The sequence below is a fragment of the Pleurodeles waltl genome, chromosome 4_1, assembly GCF_031143425.1.
Source record: "Pleurodeles waltl isolate 20211129_DDA chromosome 4_1, aPleWal1.hap1.20221129, whole genome shotgun sequence".
In the NCBI taxonomy this organism is placed as follows: domain Eukaryota; kingdom Metazoa; phylum Chordata; class Amphibia; order Caudata; family Salamandridae; genus Pleurodeles; species Pleurodeles waltl.
The window spans coordinates 1,011,763,450-1,011,782,099 of NC_090442.1; the positions used below are offsets into that span (position 1 = coordinate 1,011,763,450).

General features: G+C 45.8%; 1 protein-coding gene across 1 annotated transcript in view; it reads right to left on the reverse strand.

Annotated features, from left to right (window-relative positions):
• Positions 1 to 302: 302 nt before the first annotated feature.
• LMOD2 (leiomodin 2) overlaps positions 303 to 18,650 on the reverse strand; it is a 48,104-nt gene continuing 29,756 nt past the window's right edge. Inside the window, exon 3 of the mRNA XM_069229877.1 lies at positions 303 to 702. Within this exon, the coding sequence (XP_069085978.1) occupies positions 676 to 702 (27 nt within the window). The 3' untranslated portion in view covers positions 303 to 675. The remainder of the gene's footprint in view (positions 703 to 18,650) is intronic.

Here is an 18,650-nt window from a genome sequence, read left to right on the forward strand (position 1 = left end):
TGGGTGTTTCCTTTGGTCTCTCCGTAAAAACAAATCTTCAGTATTTTTTATTCTTTCGCATCTTGGGAGACAATGACATTTTTTCATTGCAGCCATCCCACAATTGATCTATTAGGTGTATATTTAATCTAAAATACATCCCTACAAAGTGTGATATGAAATGCGGAATATTTGAGTGCCCCCTCCACCAGCAAGAGGGTAATGAAATACAATTCATCAGTTACTGTTTAACAACATTCTGAGGGCCATGTTGCAGCCTCGTGGACACCAGCAAGCAGTATAATAAATAGCATAAAAAACAGTTTAAAAACTTCAAACTCATTTATTGGAAATGCATAGTAATAGGCGTCTCTGTCGTCCCTTTGGAGTGCCATGGATGCACCTGCCAACATTCACTGACATTTAAATCAACAGTAGATAAATGCATTTTGGTGTAAATAAACAAACGTTTTATCAAATAAAAAAGACCGTCACTTCCATATGTACAGATAAAATTCAGATTTCTCCATAATGTATTATTGCTTTGGGCTTTATACGTCGGAAAAAATAACAAGAAAAGCAACATTTTGAACCACGGTAGCCATCTTGATGTGATCTCACTATCCAGTCCATGAAATGTATTTGAGCAGCTCAACGTAGCTCCTGTGGCCAATATTGCACTGTACACCAGGATCCTTATTGAAGAGCCTTGGGTACTTCCACCTGTAACACAGTTTTAATATATAATATTAATATTACGCATTAAACCAAGAAAACTCACACTTTGTTTAGAAACTAAACAACATCCAAAATGCCCGTATATTTGAATGAATTGTATAATTTATCCTACATTATGGTCTATTAGGCCTTCAGTGTTTGCCTCCGTTTCTCGGATTTCTTGTTAGTGGAGAAAAAAACATGGGCTTATAGTTCAATATGGAGCCTGAAGCCACTATTTTCACAGCACAAAAATCATGCCACGGCCTGTCATGCCAATGAAAGCCTGAGGTACCAGAGCCAGAAATAATGAACGTATATTGCTGGTCATTCTAGATTAAATTAGGGCTACCTAGGTCTGACCTTTCGCAGCTCTGCATTTTTGACCAGCGGCTGTTAATATCATTAATGTTAGGATTCCAAACCTTAACTCGGGGCTTCAGGAAAGAGGAACACACGCCTCTGGATTAGGACATTGGTTTAATAGATCTAACTTTAAGGCCCCGATTCTAAAAGAAAGTTACAGGTTTGGGAATACAAAGTGAATGCCTGTTGATTCCAGAAACCTGATTGGAAAAAACGCCCATGCATGCACGTTCAATTTAAAAGTGTAATTATTTGTGCAGTAAAGTTGCGCTATTCACACAAATACGCAAAGTGTTTTGGTTTTCTAATACTTTGTGTAGGCCAATGTGGCAGGTTCCGTGTGCAGAGGGTTGGCAAATTTGTATTTGTAAAATTCATACTTTTTAAAGGATTTTTTCTTTCCAAAAATGATTTCCTACTGGATTCTAAAGGTCCTTCTTATCCGGGGTAAAAATGTGAACGTTACTGCACTTTTCCACTCTTACTGCAGCACAGTCGTCTGAGTTTTCTTATGCATCTTAGATGTGCAACTAGGAGTGAGAAATGCATCTACAAATGTTTGTGGATTGCCTCCAGTGCAACAGACATTATATAACTATACGTGACAAAGTGCATCCCCACCACACAAAAACACTTCCAGTAAAATGGTATACAACATGCAATAGATGTTTTTGTATTTATGGCATTAAAGTACCCTGTAGAATTTATTATATTGGCTTAAATAAAAGGCAAAGCAAAACTCGGATGTATTGAGCACTGTGGTTGAGTATAGCTCCAGGAGGATCCAGTTGCTCTAAAATGAAAACATATAAATATATATATATATAATTCATCAAATGAGATTTCCAATTTTAGAGAAAAGTAAGAGGTGATAGTTGGTGGTGACAGAAACCATGAGCACATATGAGGAACACGATGTAAAAAGAGGAATGAATGAACATAAGGACGTGCTGTTTTTAAATATGAACGGCAAACTACAAACAAATACTGAAAAGACTAAACACAGAGGCCCTTAAGTAAATGGTCTACCTTCAGTTCCGAAGAAGTGAGCAATCACCATTTTAACAAAATGTCAAAAGGAAGCAAAACAATTAAAAACATGGCTGGACATTACCCTTGATGAGGGTTGTTTAAATGGATGCAGTACTGCTTGTTACATATATCCCATAGCCCTACATTTCGGAATCGAATGTACATGTATATATTTGGTTGACCAAACAAAGAGATCTAGAATTTCAAAATGCGTCGGTGATAAAACTGGAGAATGAGACTATTAGATAACTTGTAGTGAACCTATATAAAGCACTAGTAACATTTTGAATTAATTGTGACACTTATTTAATTAATAAAAATACAACATAAAGATTCTGAAGAAACTGAAGTATTTACGGTGAACATTAGCATTGGTTGTTCAAAACGAGAATAGCATAACTGGCAGAAGGACCTGCTTGTTACAACTCACTGAGGCTGTCAGCAGGGATCCCTTGTGCTCTGCAGCTGTTCACTGTCCTGCAGAGTTTGCAGAGGACATGGACCTAAGAGACAGAGGGCCAGATGTATGAAATCTTTTTGCACTCGCAAACGGTGCGAATTGCAAAATTCGTCCGTTTGCGAGTGCAAAAAAGTGGTCTGCGATGCATGAAAGGCATTCGCAGACCACAAATAAGAAATCGCTAAAATTGCGATTTCTTGCGTTGCGACCTGGTTTTGTGAGTCGCAATTTGCGATTCGCAAAATCCACATCGCAAGGCGATGCTGCAAAAAATCGATTTTTCGCAGAATGGCAGTTTGCACATGCAAAATACCATGAAATGAAACCAGGTGGTAACCTGGTGCAAAATTTAAAAATGCATTTAAAATGCATTTTTAAATTGAACATGTAAAGCACACATGCCCTTTTGGCATGTGTGCACCTTACATGTCCCCCAAAACATTTTTGGAGTGCAGCAGAGGGGGCCTTAGGCCCCCAGCACCCTGGGCTTTTGCATTTCCAAAATTGCGATTTCTGGTTCAGAACAGCAGCAGATAAATGTCAGGCTATGTCTTTTGACAAGCTGCTGCTTATTCATTTAACATGGGAATGGTGTTTTCTTTTCTTTCTCTGTCTTCAAAGTAAAAGGAGTTTTAAAAATGAATTGTGTGACAATATTAGGATGTCAGGTTTTTTTGTTGCAGCACACAAAACATAAATAAAAGTAAACGAACTGTGTGCATTCAACAGTTAGGAAAGAAAAAATTAAGTACGTGTTTTTAGTAATTCTGAAGTGTGCTGGAAACAGATTTTGACAGGACCAAAACAAATTAAGCCACTTTAATTGGTGATGCAGAAATAACTATTCACATTCTTGTATTTCTACACATTATCTTTTGAGCGCTGTATACTATACAATTTAATCAGTAAAACTGTATGTCTGTGCAAAGTTGGTGGCCATTTAAATGAGAAACGTTCTTTCTGAAAATTACAATGCGCTGCCACACAATGCTTTTGTTACATTAAAAAACACCCCTCCTCATGTCCATTAAAGATAGGTGAGTCACAAAAGTTTGTCATTCTAAAAAGTGGGTTGTTGTCCTAAAAAGTTTGGGAACCACTGCTGTAGACAGTGATGAACTGGTAGGTGGTTGGTGGCATGAAGTTGCCACCATAAATGTGTTTTGTAACAACACAGGTTTATTAGATAAGAGTCCAAGCCAGGATTTGGTTTGGGAATCTGGTGTTTGGTAGGGACTGTATTTTGTAGTCCTCTCTATCTAAATTAACCATATAGCATACATTGTGCCTTCTTCCTCTTGCAGGGCATGCTGTCCTATATAGGCAGTGTTACAAATGGGGTTTCTGTTTGGCTAGGGTATACACCTAAGCTAGGCAGAACACATTACTCTTGTCAGGGCGAGAGGGCTATACCCCCAAGACAACCCCTGCTCACCCCCTTGCTAGCTTGGCACGAGCAGTCAGGCTTATCCCGGAGGCAATGTGTAATGTGTTTGCACAATGCACATAACACACCTGACCCAATAAATATACCACAAAGGAAACACAACAAGTTATATAAAAATAAACTGTATTGTATAAAACATAACTAGACCAAACACAACATGTATCCGTAATATCCTGTTGTCAAAACATCACACAGGTCACTAGTACTCTACGAAAATAGGCAGGAGTCTGGTAAGCATAAGGGTCATAATCAGGCCCACAGTCTCCAAATATAGTACTGATGCCCGTATCAGTAGAAGCATGACCTTCTGCTGAAATCAGGTCATAAAAAAAGGAAAGTACAATGGGTGAAATGCGGCACATGCAATTGTTCGCCCAAACACCTTCGACCTACAAGTTACAGCGCCTCTGCGCTTCTGCTTTCAAATAACCCGGTGAGGTAAAGACCGACACATTAAGCGCAGGGGCTCCTAAGCACAGGGGCTCCTGTGCTTCTGCCACTGCGCTTAGACTGGCAACCTCAGCGCTGGCCGGACGGGGGCCTCCGATGAGGATCCCTACCCGGTCGGCCAAATGAGGATAAAGAAGCCCTCTTGGGCCAAGGTTAGTTTCTGCAGTGAGGCCTCCCTTGGTCCTTCCTGCTGTCAGGGCCACTTCTCCCCACAGCTGCTCTCAGCACCATCTCAGGGCCACAGGGAGATGTGCCCTTAACTCTTCTTCCCCTCCTCTACACCCGGAGACCGCTTGGGATCCTGGCGGTCCTCACCTGCGGGTAGTAATGGTTGAAGGGAAGTCCAGCGGGCCAGAGGAGGTCCGGTCTAACGGGCGAGTCTCCGTACACCTGTCAGCACCCAGGCAAGGGTTCCAGAGCCCCCTCCTGCACTCGCCTGCACTCGGGGCATTCTCTTGTTACGCAGATTCCTCCACTACCGGTGCCAGCACCTGATGAGGTGCGCAAAATCCTGTGAGAGCAGAGTCGTCGTTCTAGAGTTGATGGTTCAGAAGGAGGTGCCTACCTGTGCCCCGGGGGCACTACAGGGACCACTCATCCATGCGCTGTTATGAGGGGCTCCTCACTACCTCTCTGGCAACGGGAAAGCCTCACAAAATGGAGACACAGGGTGCTTCCCTAGGCCAGAGGAAAAAGAAAATACCACAGAAGTCAAAGTTGAGCACTCTTCATGCGCTTCTAGTAAAGAGGCACAAAAGTAAGCGATCTCTGCGCAGGGAGCATTAATCCCTAAATAGCCAACACTCACCATGCACTGGATGGACATGGGGGTACTTGATGGGGACAAGAGGTGCAGTAGGCACGTGGGCCAGCACGGGAGCAAACAACTCTGAAGACAGTCTACCCTGGTCCCGCAGTCCTCCAGGAATGCAGCCAGTAGTGCCTGGGTGCAAGTCCCACATAGTACGTGGTCAGAATGGTGTCAGAAGTTAGCTGGCAGCAGGGCAACACACAAGAAGGCAACCTAGATGAGTCCTTTGGGGCCACCCAGCAAACTCCAGGCAACAGGGCAACAAAAGAAGAGCAGTTCAGATGAGTCCTTTGTATAGTCCAGCAGTCCCTCTGACAGAGATACAGTCCTAGTCCAAAAGTGCTCTGACAATGTTGGGGACAAACCCCTGTACTTATACTAATTTTGCACAGTCTCTATAAAGGGGGAGAAGGGGTTTCAACCAGCACTAACTGGTTCCAGGGATGTCCCCTTTCTCCTCCAGCACTGGCTGCAGACATCAGCGAGGGCAAACAAGCCCTTTGTGTGATGCTAGGGCACAGCCTTTACGAATGCAGGTGTGCCCCGCCTCTACTTCTCCCAGCCAAGGAAGACCATTCAATATGCAGATGCACTCTTGTGACACCTCCACCCTCCCTGTGTACAGACTGTCTGAAAAGTATACACAAAGTCCAGCTGTCACTCTGCCCCAGACGTGGATTGGAGGCAAGCTGCAAAACACCAGTCATAAGCACAGAGAAATACACAGTTTCTAACAGTGGCATTTCTATAATGGTAATACAATATCCATATACACCAGTAAGCAGCATTACTCACTACCATTCCAACCATACCAAACATGCCTACTCCACCCATCATAGATCAGACAATACCACTTAGACATAGGGCATTTCCAATGCAATCCTATGCGAGAAGCACTCACAGTAGCGAGGAACCAAATAGGTTGTTTGTCACTACTAGGATATGTGGTACATAAAGACATATGGTCCTACCCATAGGACTAGCTCGGGCCTACCTAAGGGGTGACTTATAAGCAGTAAAAGGGAAGTTACAGGCCTGGCAAGTAGATTTTGATGCCAGGTCCTTGTGGCAGTAAACTGCGTATGCAGGCTTTGTGATGACTGGCCTGAGGCAGGTTTGAAAGGCTACTTTTGTGGGTGGTGGAAGCTGCGCTGCAGGCCCACTAGTAGCATTTAATTTACCGGCCCTGGGCATAGGGATAACACTGTACAAGGGACTTACAGGTAAATCAAATGTGCCAATTAGGTGTAAGCCAATCATACCAAGTTTAGAACAGAGAGCACATACACTTTAGCACTGATCAGCAGTGGTAGAGTGCCCAGAGTTCTAACTTCAACAAAAAGGGTCAGGAAAAAAAATGGAGGAGGAAAGCAAAAGGTTTGGGAATGACCCTGTAAAAAGGACCAGGTCCAACAGGCAGTCTAAGATGTCCTTTCATTACATTGCATCTTTGCTTGTTTCAGCTTGTTGCTCACACTGAAAGAACCTTGCTTTCTTCTTATCTGCTTTCATTACCGCTTTTGCAGGCATCTGGTTCTTCTGTTCTGTCAGTTACTTCTATGAATCTGCTGTTTCTGAAATTTATCTGATTGCCTCCTATGGTTTTTTTTTCTTCATTTTAGTTTTTTACTTTAGGAGTACTTTAGTTTTCTCAGTCTCCTTCTTGATGACCATTCATTCTGGGGCCAAGAATAGTAAGAGGAAGCAGCATATGTTTTGTGTTCCAGATGAAGATATTACCTGTGACAGCCTATGATGCATCTGAGTCTAACATTAACCTTGTCTTGCAGATTCATTGTTTAAAGTCTAATGATGCTGAATTGAAAATATAGTTTGAAGTTAAATGAACTATTATTACAAAGTAAGTAAGATGAGTTAAATGAGCTCTCCTATACATTATACAAAAATTGGGTCTGCTAAACCCTCATTTGTCTATCAGAATGATGATGTCCAATTATTTTGGCCAATATTCTATTGGGATTACGTAGTCAATGTTGATTGTAATATAGGTCTTTAATGCTTATGTTTTTCATTGGCATGTCCTTCTTCATTTAAAATTACCACATACTATAGCTTCTGCAAACATTTCTGCGATATGCTTTGAGTTGATGTTTTTCTACAGTTACATGGCTCTATTGATGTCTACGTGTTTTGTAGAAGAGATTAGTGAAGCCATCCGTGTCCTGTGAATTACTGACTCTCAGTGAATCAATATCTGAAAGAAGCTGCTTGTAGAAGAGTATGTTTGTCTTAAAGATTCATGTCTCTCACTAAGGGTCTGATTTAAGAATAGTGGTGATGCATTCATTGCAGCACCACTATTTTTGAGTCCCTTAGCCCGCCCCTAATGCCACCATGTGTGCACCATATTTAACCCCTTTGATGCCAGGCCTTTTCCCCCTCCTGTGCCAGGCCTTTTTTTGCCTATTTGGGGCAGTTCGCGCTTAGGCCCTCATAACTTTTTGTCCACATAAGCTAACCAAGCCAAATTTGCGTCCTTTTTTTCCAACATCCTAGGGATTCTAGAGGTACCCAGACTTTGTGGGTTCCCCTGAAGGAGGCCAAGAAATTGGCCAAAATACAGGGAAAATTTCGTTTTTTTCCAAAAAATTGGAAAAAGTGGCTGCAGAAGAAGGCTTGTGGTTTCCCCCTGAAAATGGCATCAACAAAGGGTTTGTGGTGCTAAACTCAGCAGCTTCCCAGCTTTCAGGAACAGGCAGACTTGAATCAGAAAACCCAATTTTTCAACACAATTTGGGCATTTTACTGGGACATACCCCATTTTTGCAATTTTTTGTGCTTTCAGCCTCCTTCCAGTCAGTGACAGAAATGTGCATGAAACCAATGCTGGATCCCAGAAACCTAAACATTTCTGAAAAGTAGACAAAATTCTGAATTCAGCAAGCGGTCATTTGTGTAGATCCTACAAGGGTTTCCTACAGAAAATAACAACTGAAAAAGAAAAATATTGAAATTGAGGAGAAAAAAACATAAATGTTTCTCTACGTTTTACTCTGTTAAATTTCCCTGCAATGTCAGATTATCGAAAGCAATATACTGTTACGTCTGCTGGACTCCTCTGGTTGCAGGGATATATAGGGCTTGTAGGTTCATCAAGAACCCAAGGAACCCAGAGCCAATAAATGAGCTGCACCCTGCAGTGCGTTTTCATTCTATACCGGGTATACAGCAATTCATTTGCTGAAATATAAAGAGTAAAAAATTGCTATCAAGTAAACCTTTGTATTTCCAAAAAGGGCACAAGATAAGGTGTTGAGGAGCAGTGGTTATTTGCACATCTCTGAATTCGGGGGTGACCATACTAGCATGTGAATTACAGGGCATTTCTCAAATAGATGTCTTTTTTACACACTCTCCTATATTTGGAAGGAAAAAATGTAGAGAAAGACAAGGGGCAATAACACTTGTTTTGCTAATCTATGTTCCCCCAAGTCTCCCGATAACAATGATACCTCACTTGTGTGGGTAGGCCTAGCGCCCGCGACAGGAAACGCCCCAAAGCGCAACGTGGACACATCCAAATTTTTGGAAGAAAACAGAGGTGTTTTTTGCGAAGTGCCTACCTGTAGATTTTGGCCTCTAGCTCAGCCGGCACCTAGGGAAACCTACCAAACCTGTACATTTCTGAAAACTAGAGACCTAGGGGAATCCAAGATGGGGTGACTTGCGGGGCTCGGACCAGGTTCTGTTACCCAGAATCCTTTGCAAACCTCAAAATTTGGCTAAAAAAACACATGTTCCTCACATTTCTGTGGCAGAAAGTTCTGGAATCTGAGAGGAGCCACAAATTTCCTTCCACCCAGTGTTCCCCCAAGTCTCCCGATAAAAATGATACCTCACTTGTGTGGGTAGGCCTAGCGCCCGCGACAGGAAACCCCCCAAAGCGCAACATGGACACATCCACATTTTTGGAAGAAAACAGAGGTGTTTTTTGCGAAGTGCCTACCTGTAGATTTTGGCCTCTAGCTCAGCCGGCACCTAGGGAAACCTACCAAACCTGTGCATTTCTGAAAACTAGAGACCTAGGGGAATCCAAGATGGGGTGACTTGCGGGGCTCGGACCAGGTTCTGTTACCCAGAATCCTTTGCAAACCTCAAAATTTGGCTAAAAAAACACATGTTCCTCACATTTCTGTGGTAGAAAGTTCTGGAATCTGAGAGGAGCCACAAATTTCCTTCCACCCAGCGTTCCCCCAAGTCTCCCGATAAAAATGATACCTCACGTGTGTGGGTAGGCCTAGCGCCCGCGACAGGAAACGCCCCAAAGCGCAACGTGGACACATCCAAATTTTTGGAAGAAAACAGAGGTGTTTTTTGCGAAGTGCCTACCCGTAGATTTTGGCCTCTAGCTCAGCCGGCACCTAGGGAAACCTACCAAACCTGTGCATTTCTGAAAACTAGAGACCTAGGGGAATCCAAGGAGGGGTGACTTGTAGGGCTCGGACCAGGTTCTGTAACCCAGAATTCTTTGCAAACCTCAAAATTTTGCTAAAAAAACACATGTTCCTCACATTTCTGTGGCAGAATGTTCTGGAATCTGAGAGGAGCCACAAATTTCCTTCCACCCAGCGTTCCCCCAAGTCTCCCGATACAAATGATACCTCACTTGTGTGGGTAGGCCTAGCGCCCGCGACAGGAAACGCCCCAAAGCGCAACGTGGACACATCCAAATTTTTGGAAGAAAACAGAGGTGTTTTTTGCAAAGTGCCTACCTGTAGATTTTGGCCTCTAGCTCAGCCGGCACCTAGGGAAACCTACCAAACCTGTGCATTTCTGAAAACTAGAGACCTAGGGGAATCCAAGATGGGGTGACTTGCGGGGCTCGGACCAGGTTCTGTTACCCAGAATCCTTTGCAAACCTCAAAATTTGGCTAAAAAAACACATGTTCCTCACATTTCTGTGCGAAAAAGTTCTTGAATCTGAGAGGAGCCACAAATTTCCTTCCACCCAGCGTTCCCCCAAGTCTCCCGATAAAAATGATACCTCACTTGTGTGGGTAGGCCTAGCGCCCGCGACAGGAAACACCCCAAATCGCAACGTGGACACATCCACATTTTTGGAAGAAAACAGAGGTGTTTTTTGCGAAGTGCCTACCCGTAGATTTTGGCCTATAGCTCAGCCGGCACCTAGGGAAACCTACCAAACCTGTGCATTTCTGAAAACTAGAGACCTAGGGGAATCCAAGGAGGGGTGACTTGTGGGGCTCGGACCAGGTTCTGTAACCCAGAATTCTTTGCAAACCTCAAAATTTGGCTAAAAAAACACATGTTCCTCACATTTCTGTGGCAGAAAGTTCTGGAATCTGAGAGGAGCCACAAATTTCCTTTCACCCAGCGTTCCCCCAAGTCTCCCGATACAAATGATACCTCACTTGTGTGGGTAGGCCTAGCACCCGCGACAGGAAACGCCCCAAAGCGCAACATGGACACATCCAAATTTTTGGAAGAAAACAGGAGGTGTTTTTTACGAAGTGCCTACCTGTAGATTTTGGCATCTAGCTCAGCCGGCACCTAGGGAAACCTACCAAACCTGTGCATTTCTGAAAACTAGAGACCTAGGGGAATCCAAGGAGGGGTGACTTGCGGGGCTCGGACCAGGTTCTGTTACCCAGAATCCTTTGCAAACCTCAAAATTTGGCTAAAAAAACACATGTTCCTCACATTTCTGTGGCAGAAAGTTCTGGGATCTGAGAGGAGCCACAAATTTCCTTCCACCCAGCGTTCCCCCAAGTCTCCCGATAAAAATGATACCTCACTTGTGTGGGTAGGCCTAGCGCCCGCGACAGGAAACGCCCCAAAGCGCAACATGGACACATCCAAATTTTTGGAAGAAAACAGAGGTGTTTTTTGCGAAGTGCCTACCTGTAGATTTTGGCCTCTAGCTCAGCCGGCACCTAGGGAAACCTACCAAACCTGTGCATTTCTGAAAACTAGAGACCTCGGGGAATCCAAGGAGGGGTGACTTGCGGGGCTCGGACCAGGTTCTGTTACCCAGAATCCTTTGCAAACCTCAAAATTTGGCTAAAAAAACACATGTTCCTCACATTTCTGTGGCAGAAAGTTCTGGAATCTGAGAGGAGCCACAAATTTCCTTCCACCCAGCGTTCCCCCAAGTCTCCTGATAAAAATGATACCTCACTTGTGTGGGTAGGCCTAGCGCCCGCGACAGGAAACGCCCCAAAGCGCAATGTGGACACATCCAAATTTTTGGAAGAAAACAGAGGTGTTTTTTGCGAAGTGTGCCTACCTGTAGATTTTGGCCTCTAGCTCAGCCGGCACCTAGGGAAACCTACCAAACCTGTGCATTTCTGAAAACTAGAGACCTAGGGGAATCCAAGATGGGGTGACTTGCGGGGCTCGGACCAGGTTCTGTTACCCAGAATCCTTTGCAAACCTCAAAATTTGGCTAAAAAAACACATGTTCCTCACATTTCTGTGGCAGAAAGTTCTGGAATCTGAGAGGAGCCACAAATTTCCTTCCACCCAGCGTTCCCCCAAGTCTCCCGATAAAAATGATACCTCACTTGTGTGGGTAGGCCTAGCGCCCGCGACAGGAAACACCCCAAAGCGCAACGTGGACACATCCAAATTTTTGGAAGAAAACAGAGGTGTTTTTTGCGAAGTGCCTACCTGTAGATTTTGGCCTCTAGCTCAGCCGGCACCTAGGGAAACCTACCAAACCTGTGCATTTCTGAAAACTAGAGACCTAGGGGAATCCAAGATGGGGTGACTTGCGGGGCTCGGACCAGGTTCTGTTACCCAGAATCCTTTGCAAACCTCAAAATTTGGCTAAAAAAACACATGTTCCTCACATTTCTGTGGCAAAAAGTTCTTGAATCTGAGAGGAGCCACAAATTTCCTTCCACCCAGCGTTCCCCCAAGTCTCCCGATAAAAATGATACCTCACTTGTGTGGGTAGGCCTAGCGCCCGCGACAGGAAATGCCCCAAATCGCAACGTGGACACATCCAAATTTTTGGAAGAAAACAGAGGTGTTTTTTGCGAAGTGCCTACCCGTAGATTTTGGCCTCTAGCTCAGCCGGCACCTAGGGAAACCTACCAAACCTGTGCATTTCTGAAAACTAGAGACCTAGGGGAATCCAAGGAGGGGTGACTTGTGGGGCTCGGACCAGGTTCTGTAACCCAGAATTCTTTGCAAACCTCAAAATTTGGCTAAAAAAACACATGTTCCTCACATTTCTGTGGCAGAAAGTTCTGGAATCTGAGAGGAGCCACAAATTTCCTTCCACCCAGCATTCCCCCAAGTCTCCCGATACAAATGATACCTCACTTGTGTGGGTAGGCCTAGCGCCCGCGACAGGAAACGCCCCAAAGCGCAACATGGACACATCCAAATTTTTGGAAGAAAACAGGAGGTGTTTTTTGCGAAGTGCCTACCTGTAGATTTTGGCATCTAGCTCAGCCGGCACCTAGGGAAACCTACCAAACCTGTGCATTTCTGAAAACTAGAGACCTAGGGGAATCCAAGGAGGGGTGACTTGCGGGGCTCGGACCAGGTTCTGTTACCCAGAATCCTTTGCAAACCTCAAAATTTGGCTAAAAAAACACATGTTCCTCACATTTCTGTGGCAGAAAGTTCTGGAATCTGAGAGGAGCCACAAATTTCCTTCCACCCAGCGTTCCCCCAAGTCTCCCGATAAAAATGATACCTCACTTGTGTGGGTAGGATTAGCGCCCGCGACAGGAAACACCCCAAAGCGCAACGTGGACACATCCAAATTTTTGGAAGAAAACAGAGGTGTTTTTTGCGGTGTGCCTACCTGTAGATTTTGGCCTCTAGCTCAGCCGGCACCTAGGGAAACCTACCAAACCTGTGTATTTCTGAAAAGTAGAGACCTAGGGGAATCCAAGATGGGGTGACTTGCGGGGCTCGGACCAGGTTCTGTTACCCAGAATCCTTTGCAAACCTCAAAATGTGGCTAAAAAAACACATGTTCCTCACATTTCTGTGGCAGAAAGTTCTGGAATCTGAGAGGAGCCACAAATTTCCTTCCACCCAGCGTTTCCCCAAGTCTCCCGATAAAAATGATACCTCACTTGTGTGGGTAGGCCTAGCGCCCGCGACAGGAAACACCCCAAAGCGCAACGTGGACACATCCACATTTTTGGAAGAAAACAGAGGTGTTTTTTGCGAAGTGCCTACCTGTAGATTTTGGCCTCTAACTCAGCCGGCACCTAGGGAAACCTACCAAACCTGTGCATTTCTGAAAACTAGAGACCTAGGGGAATCCAAGGAGGGGTGACTTGCGGGGCTCGGACCAGGTTCTGTTACCCAGAATCCTTTGCAAACCTCAAAATTTGGCTAAAAAAACACATGTTCCTCACATTTCTGTGGCAGAAAGTTCTAGAATCTGAGAGGAGCCACAAATTTCCTTCCACCCAGCGTTCCCCCAAGTCTCCCGATACAAATGATACCTCACTTGTGTGGGTAGGCCTAGCGCCCGCGACAGGAAACGCCCCAAAGCGCAACGTGGACACATCCAACTTTTTGGAAGAAAACAGAGGTGTTTTTTGCGAAGTGCCTACCTGTAGATTTTGGCCTCTAGCTCAGCCGGCACCTAGGGAAACCTACCAAACCTGTGCATTTCTGAAAACTAGAGACCTAGGGGAATCCAAGGAGGGGTGACTTGCGGGGCTCGGACCAGGTTCTGTTACCCAGAATCCTTTGCAAACCTCAAAATTTGGCTAAAAAAACACATGTTCCTCTCATTTCTGTGGCAGAAAGTTCTGGAATCTGAGAGGAGCCACAAATTTCCTTCCACCCAGCGTTCCCCCAAGTCTCCCGATAAAAATGATACCTCACTTGTGTGGGTAGGCCTAGCGCCCGCGACAGGAAATGCCCCAAAGCGCAACGTAGACACATCCAAATTTTTGAAAGAAAACAGTGCCTACCTGTGGATTTTGGCCTGTAGCTCAGCCGGCACCTAGGGAAACCTACCAACCCTGTGCATTTTTGAAAACTAGAGACCTAGGGGAATCCAAGATGGGGTGACTTGTGGGGCTCGGACCAGGTTCTGTTACCCAGAATCCTTTGCAAACCTCACAATTTGGCTAAAAAAACACATGTTCCTCACATTTCTGTGGCAGAAAGTTCTGGAATCTGAGAGGAGCCACAAATTTCCTTCCACTCAGTGTTCCCCTAAGTCTCTCGATAAAAATGGTACCTCACTTCTGTGGGTAGGCCTAGCGCCCACGAAAGGAAATGGCCCAAAACACAACGTGGACACAACATATTTTTTCACAGAAAACAGAGGTGTTTTTTGCAAAGTGCCTACCTATGGAGTTTGGCCTCTAGCTCAGCCGGCCCCGGGAGGGGGGGGCAGAAATGCCCTAAAATAAATTTGACCCCCCCCCCATACCCCCCCTGCCCGGGAACGACCCTTGCCTACGGGGTCGCTCCCCCTGCGTGACATTGGCGCCAAAAAACAAATCCCCGGTGCCTAGTGGTTTCTGCCCCCTTGGGGGCAGATTGACCTAAAATCGGCCAATCTGCCCCCAAGGGGGGCAGAAACGGCCTAAATACAATTTGCCCCCCAGGGCAGCGACCCTTGCCTGATGGGTCGCTCCCCATCTCTAAACAAAACAAAAAAAAAAAAAAATTGCCCTGGTGCCTAGAGGTTTCTGCCCCCCCCGGGGGCAGATCGGCCTAATAATAAAATTAAATAAATAAATAAAATAAATAGGGGTCGCTTCCCCTGCGTGACATTGGCGCCAAAAAACAAATCCCAGGTGCCTAGTGGTTTCTGCACCCAGGGCGGCAGAAATGGCCTAAATACAATTTGCCCCCCAGGGCAGCGACCCTTGCCTGATGGGTCGCTACCCATCTCTAAAAAAACAAACAAACAAAAAAAAAAAACAAAAAAAAAAATTCCCCTGGCGCCTAGAGGTTTCTGCCCCCCCCTGGGGGCAGATCGGCCTAATAATAAAATTAAATAAATAAATAAAATAAATAGGGGTCGCTTCCCCTGCGTGACATTGGCGCCAAAAAACAAATCCCAGGTGCCTAGTGGTTTCTGCCCCCTTGGGGGCAGATTGACCTAAAATCGGCCAATCTGCCCCCAAGGGGGGCAGAAATAGCCTAAATACAATTTTCCCCCCAGGGCAGCGCCCCTTGCCTGATGGGTCGCTACCCATCTCTAAAAAAACAAACAAACAAAAAACAAAAACACACAAAAAAAATTTGCCCTGGCGCCTAGAGGGTTCTGCCCCCCCTGGGGGCAGTTCGGCCTAATAATAGGCCGATCTGCCCCCGGGGGGGCAGAAATGGCCTAAAATAAATTTGCCCCCCCAACCCCAAGCCCCTCCCCCCCGGGAGTGACCCTTGCCTACGGGGTCGCTCCCCCTGCGTGACATTGGCACCAAAAAACAAATCCCAGGTGCCTAGTGGTTTCTAAAATCGGCCAATCTGCCCCCCAGGGCAGCGACCCTTGCCTGATGGGTCGCTACCCATGTCTAAAAAAAAAAAAAAAAAAAAAAAAAAAACACAAAAAACAAATTTGCCCTGGCGCCTAGAGGGTTCTGCCCCCCCTGGGGGCAGTTCGGCCTAATAATAGGCCGATCTGCCCCCAGGGGGGGCAGAAATGGCCTAAAATAAATTTGCCCCCCAACCTCCACCCCCCCCCCCCGGAGCGACCCTTGCCTACGGGGTCGCTCCCCCTGCGTGACATTGGCGCCAAAAAACAAATCCCAGGTGCCTAGTGGTTTCTGCCCCCTTGGGGGCAGATTGACCTAAAATCGGCCAATCTGCCCCCAAGGGGGGCAGAAACGGCCTAAATACAATTTGCCCCCCAGGGCAGCGACCCTTGCCTGATGGGTCGCTCCCCATCTCTAAACAAAACAAAAAAAAAAAACACAAAAAAAAAAAAATTGCCCTGGTGCATAGAGGTTTCTTCCCCCCCCCCCCCCGGGGCAGATCGGCCTAATAATAGGCCGATCGGCCCCCAGGGGGGGCAGAAATGGGCTAAAATAAATTTCCCCCCCCCCAGGAGCGACCCTTGCCTACGGGGTCGCTCCCCCTGCGTGACATTGGCGCCAAAAAACAAATCCCCGGTGCCTAGTGGTTTCTGCACCCAGGGGTGCAGAAATGGTCTAAATACAATTTGCCCCCCTGGGGAGCGACCCTTGCCTGATGGGCCGCTCCCCATCTCTAAAAAAACAAACAAACAAACAAAAAAAACACAAAAAAAAAATTTGCCCTGGCGCCTAGAGGTTTCTGCCCCCCCCGGGGGCAGAAATGGCCTAAAATAAATTTGCCCCCCCAGGGAGCGACCCTTGCCTAAGGGGTCGCTCCCCTTGCGTGAAATTCACGCAAAGAAAAAACTCCCTGGTGTCTAGTGGTTTCTGCCCCCCTTGGGGGCAGATTGGCCTCATCAAAATAGGCCAATCTGCCCCCAAGGGGGGAGAAATGGCCTAAATATAATTTTCCCCCAAGGGGAGCGACCCTTGCCTAAGGGGTCGCTCCCCACCTAAAAAAAATAAAATGAAACATAAAAAAAAAATGGTCCTTGGTGCCAGAGGTTTCTGCCCCCAGGGGGGGCAGAAAGGCCTTCCCGAAAAAATGCCCCCCATGGGAGCGACCCTTGCCCAAGGGGTCGCTCCCTTATGTAAATTTCAGTAAAAAAAAAAAAAATCCCTGATGTCTAGTGGGGTTTCAAAAGCCGGATTGCAAGCAATCCGGCTTTTGAAACCCTCGGAGAGACTTCAAAGGGAAGGAAATACTTTTCCTTCCCTTTGAAGCCCCTCCAGGCCTCCCCCAGTGATTGAAAGAGAAATGCTTTTGCATTTCGCGGGGGAGGCCCCTGTGACAAATCAGCGCGCGCTCGCGCGCTGACGTCACGGGGGGACGGGGGTGGAAGGGGAAGGTGTTCCCCTTCCATCCCCGCTTTGGGGGGGAGAGGGGTGCACGGGGGGCGCACTAGCGCTCCCCCAAGTTCCCCTGTGCCTTGGACGAGATGATCTCGTCCAAGGCACAGGGGAACTGTAGCCTTGGACGAGATCATCTCGTCCAAGGCATAGAAGCGGTTAATATACGGCGCGCCAGAGTGGTCGTTAGGGAACTAGCATCCACATTTTTTATGCTAGTTTGGCGCTTTACAGGATTAGCATAAAAAATGTTGACGCTAATCCTGCAAAGCACATTGAGGCCCATTATAAATAATGGTGTGCCTCCTTTTAAAAATGGTGCAAAAATGGTGCAAAGAAATCTTTTGGATTTCTTAGCACCATTTTTTGCCCCCCCCAATGGGGGAACGTCACCCTTGCATACATTATGTCTGGTGCAGTCATAATGTGGCGCAAGGGCTTACAAAGTGGCGCAATGCATGCATTGAGCCACTTTGTAAATCTAGTACGGCAATTTTGGCCTTGTGGGGCCACAGTAGCGTAAAAAACAGTGATGCTAATGTGGCACAAGGGGGCGCTAGGCCCTCTTAAATCTGGGCCTAAATGTTTGAGTGACAGAAGGTCATTTCAAAATTGAGTATTTTTCAAAGTGTTGATTTTTTTTCTGCTCAACAATTCAAGAACATTTTCAGTGGCACTAAAAAGAAACACCCCCAGGTGCATAGACAGAACATTAAGAGAATCAAGCAGAACAATGTTAAAAGGAGACCAGTAATCAAGAGGCAGTCCAGGGCCAGTACACAGACATTCAAATTGCAGGGAAACTAGGAATACACTATACAAGCAGGCAGCACAATAGTAGAAAGGGGCCAGAATTATCGTCCCACATTGGTCCTTCTACTAGCAAAGTCATCAATACTAAAGAAGAAAGTGAGCACTAAAAAGGGCAAACCAGCAATACAAACACCATAATGGCTTAGCAAGGGCTTGATTCACATGTGCACACTGGATAGCTACTCCATTGTCTGTCTTGCTGCTTCTGGCTGCAAGATAAATATCAATCAGCACATGATTGTAGTAATGTGTCCCCAAGTCAAAGCTGTGTACAACATGTTCAGCAGATAAGTGCTTTAGATGGTGGTGGTGCCTGAAGGATGCATAATGCCATAGTGCTGCCCAATCTGACCATGGAACGAAGCATGACACTGAAGCATCTTCTCCTTCAGAATGCTGTATATTTCTCCTTATTGTTTATCACATGGAAATATGGATGACGAATCTAAAGGGAAATTTTACTATCAAAAACTATTCCAAATAGGTAAAAAGCAAAACAAACACATACAGAAAATAAAATAAACTATGGGCCAGATTTACAAGGTCCTAGCGCCACCTTGTGCCACATTAGCAAACATTTTTTACGCTAAAGTGGCTCAACCACGCAAACGTTGCTGCGCCATATTTACAAAGCCACTTTGGGATCCCTTGCACCACATTATGCCTGCTGCA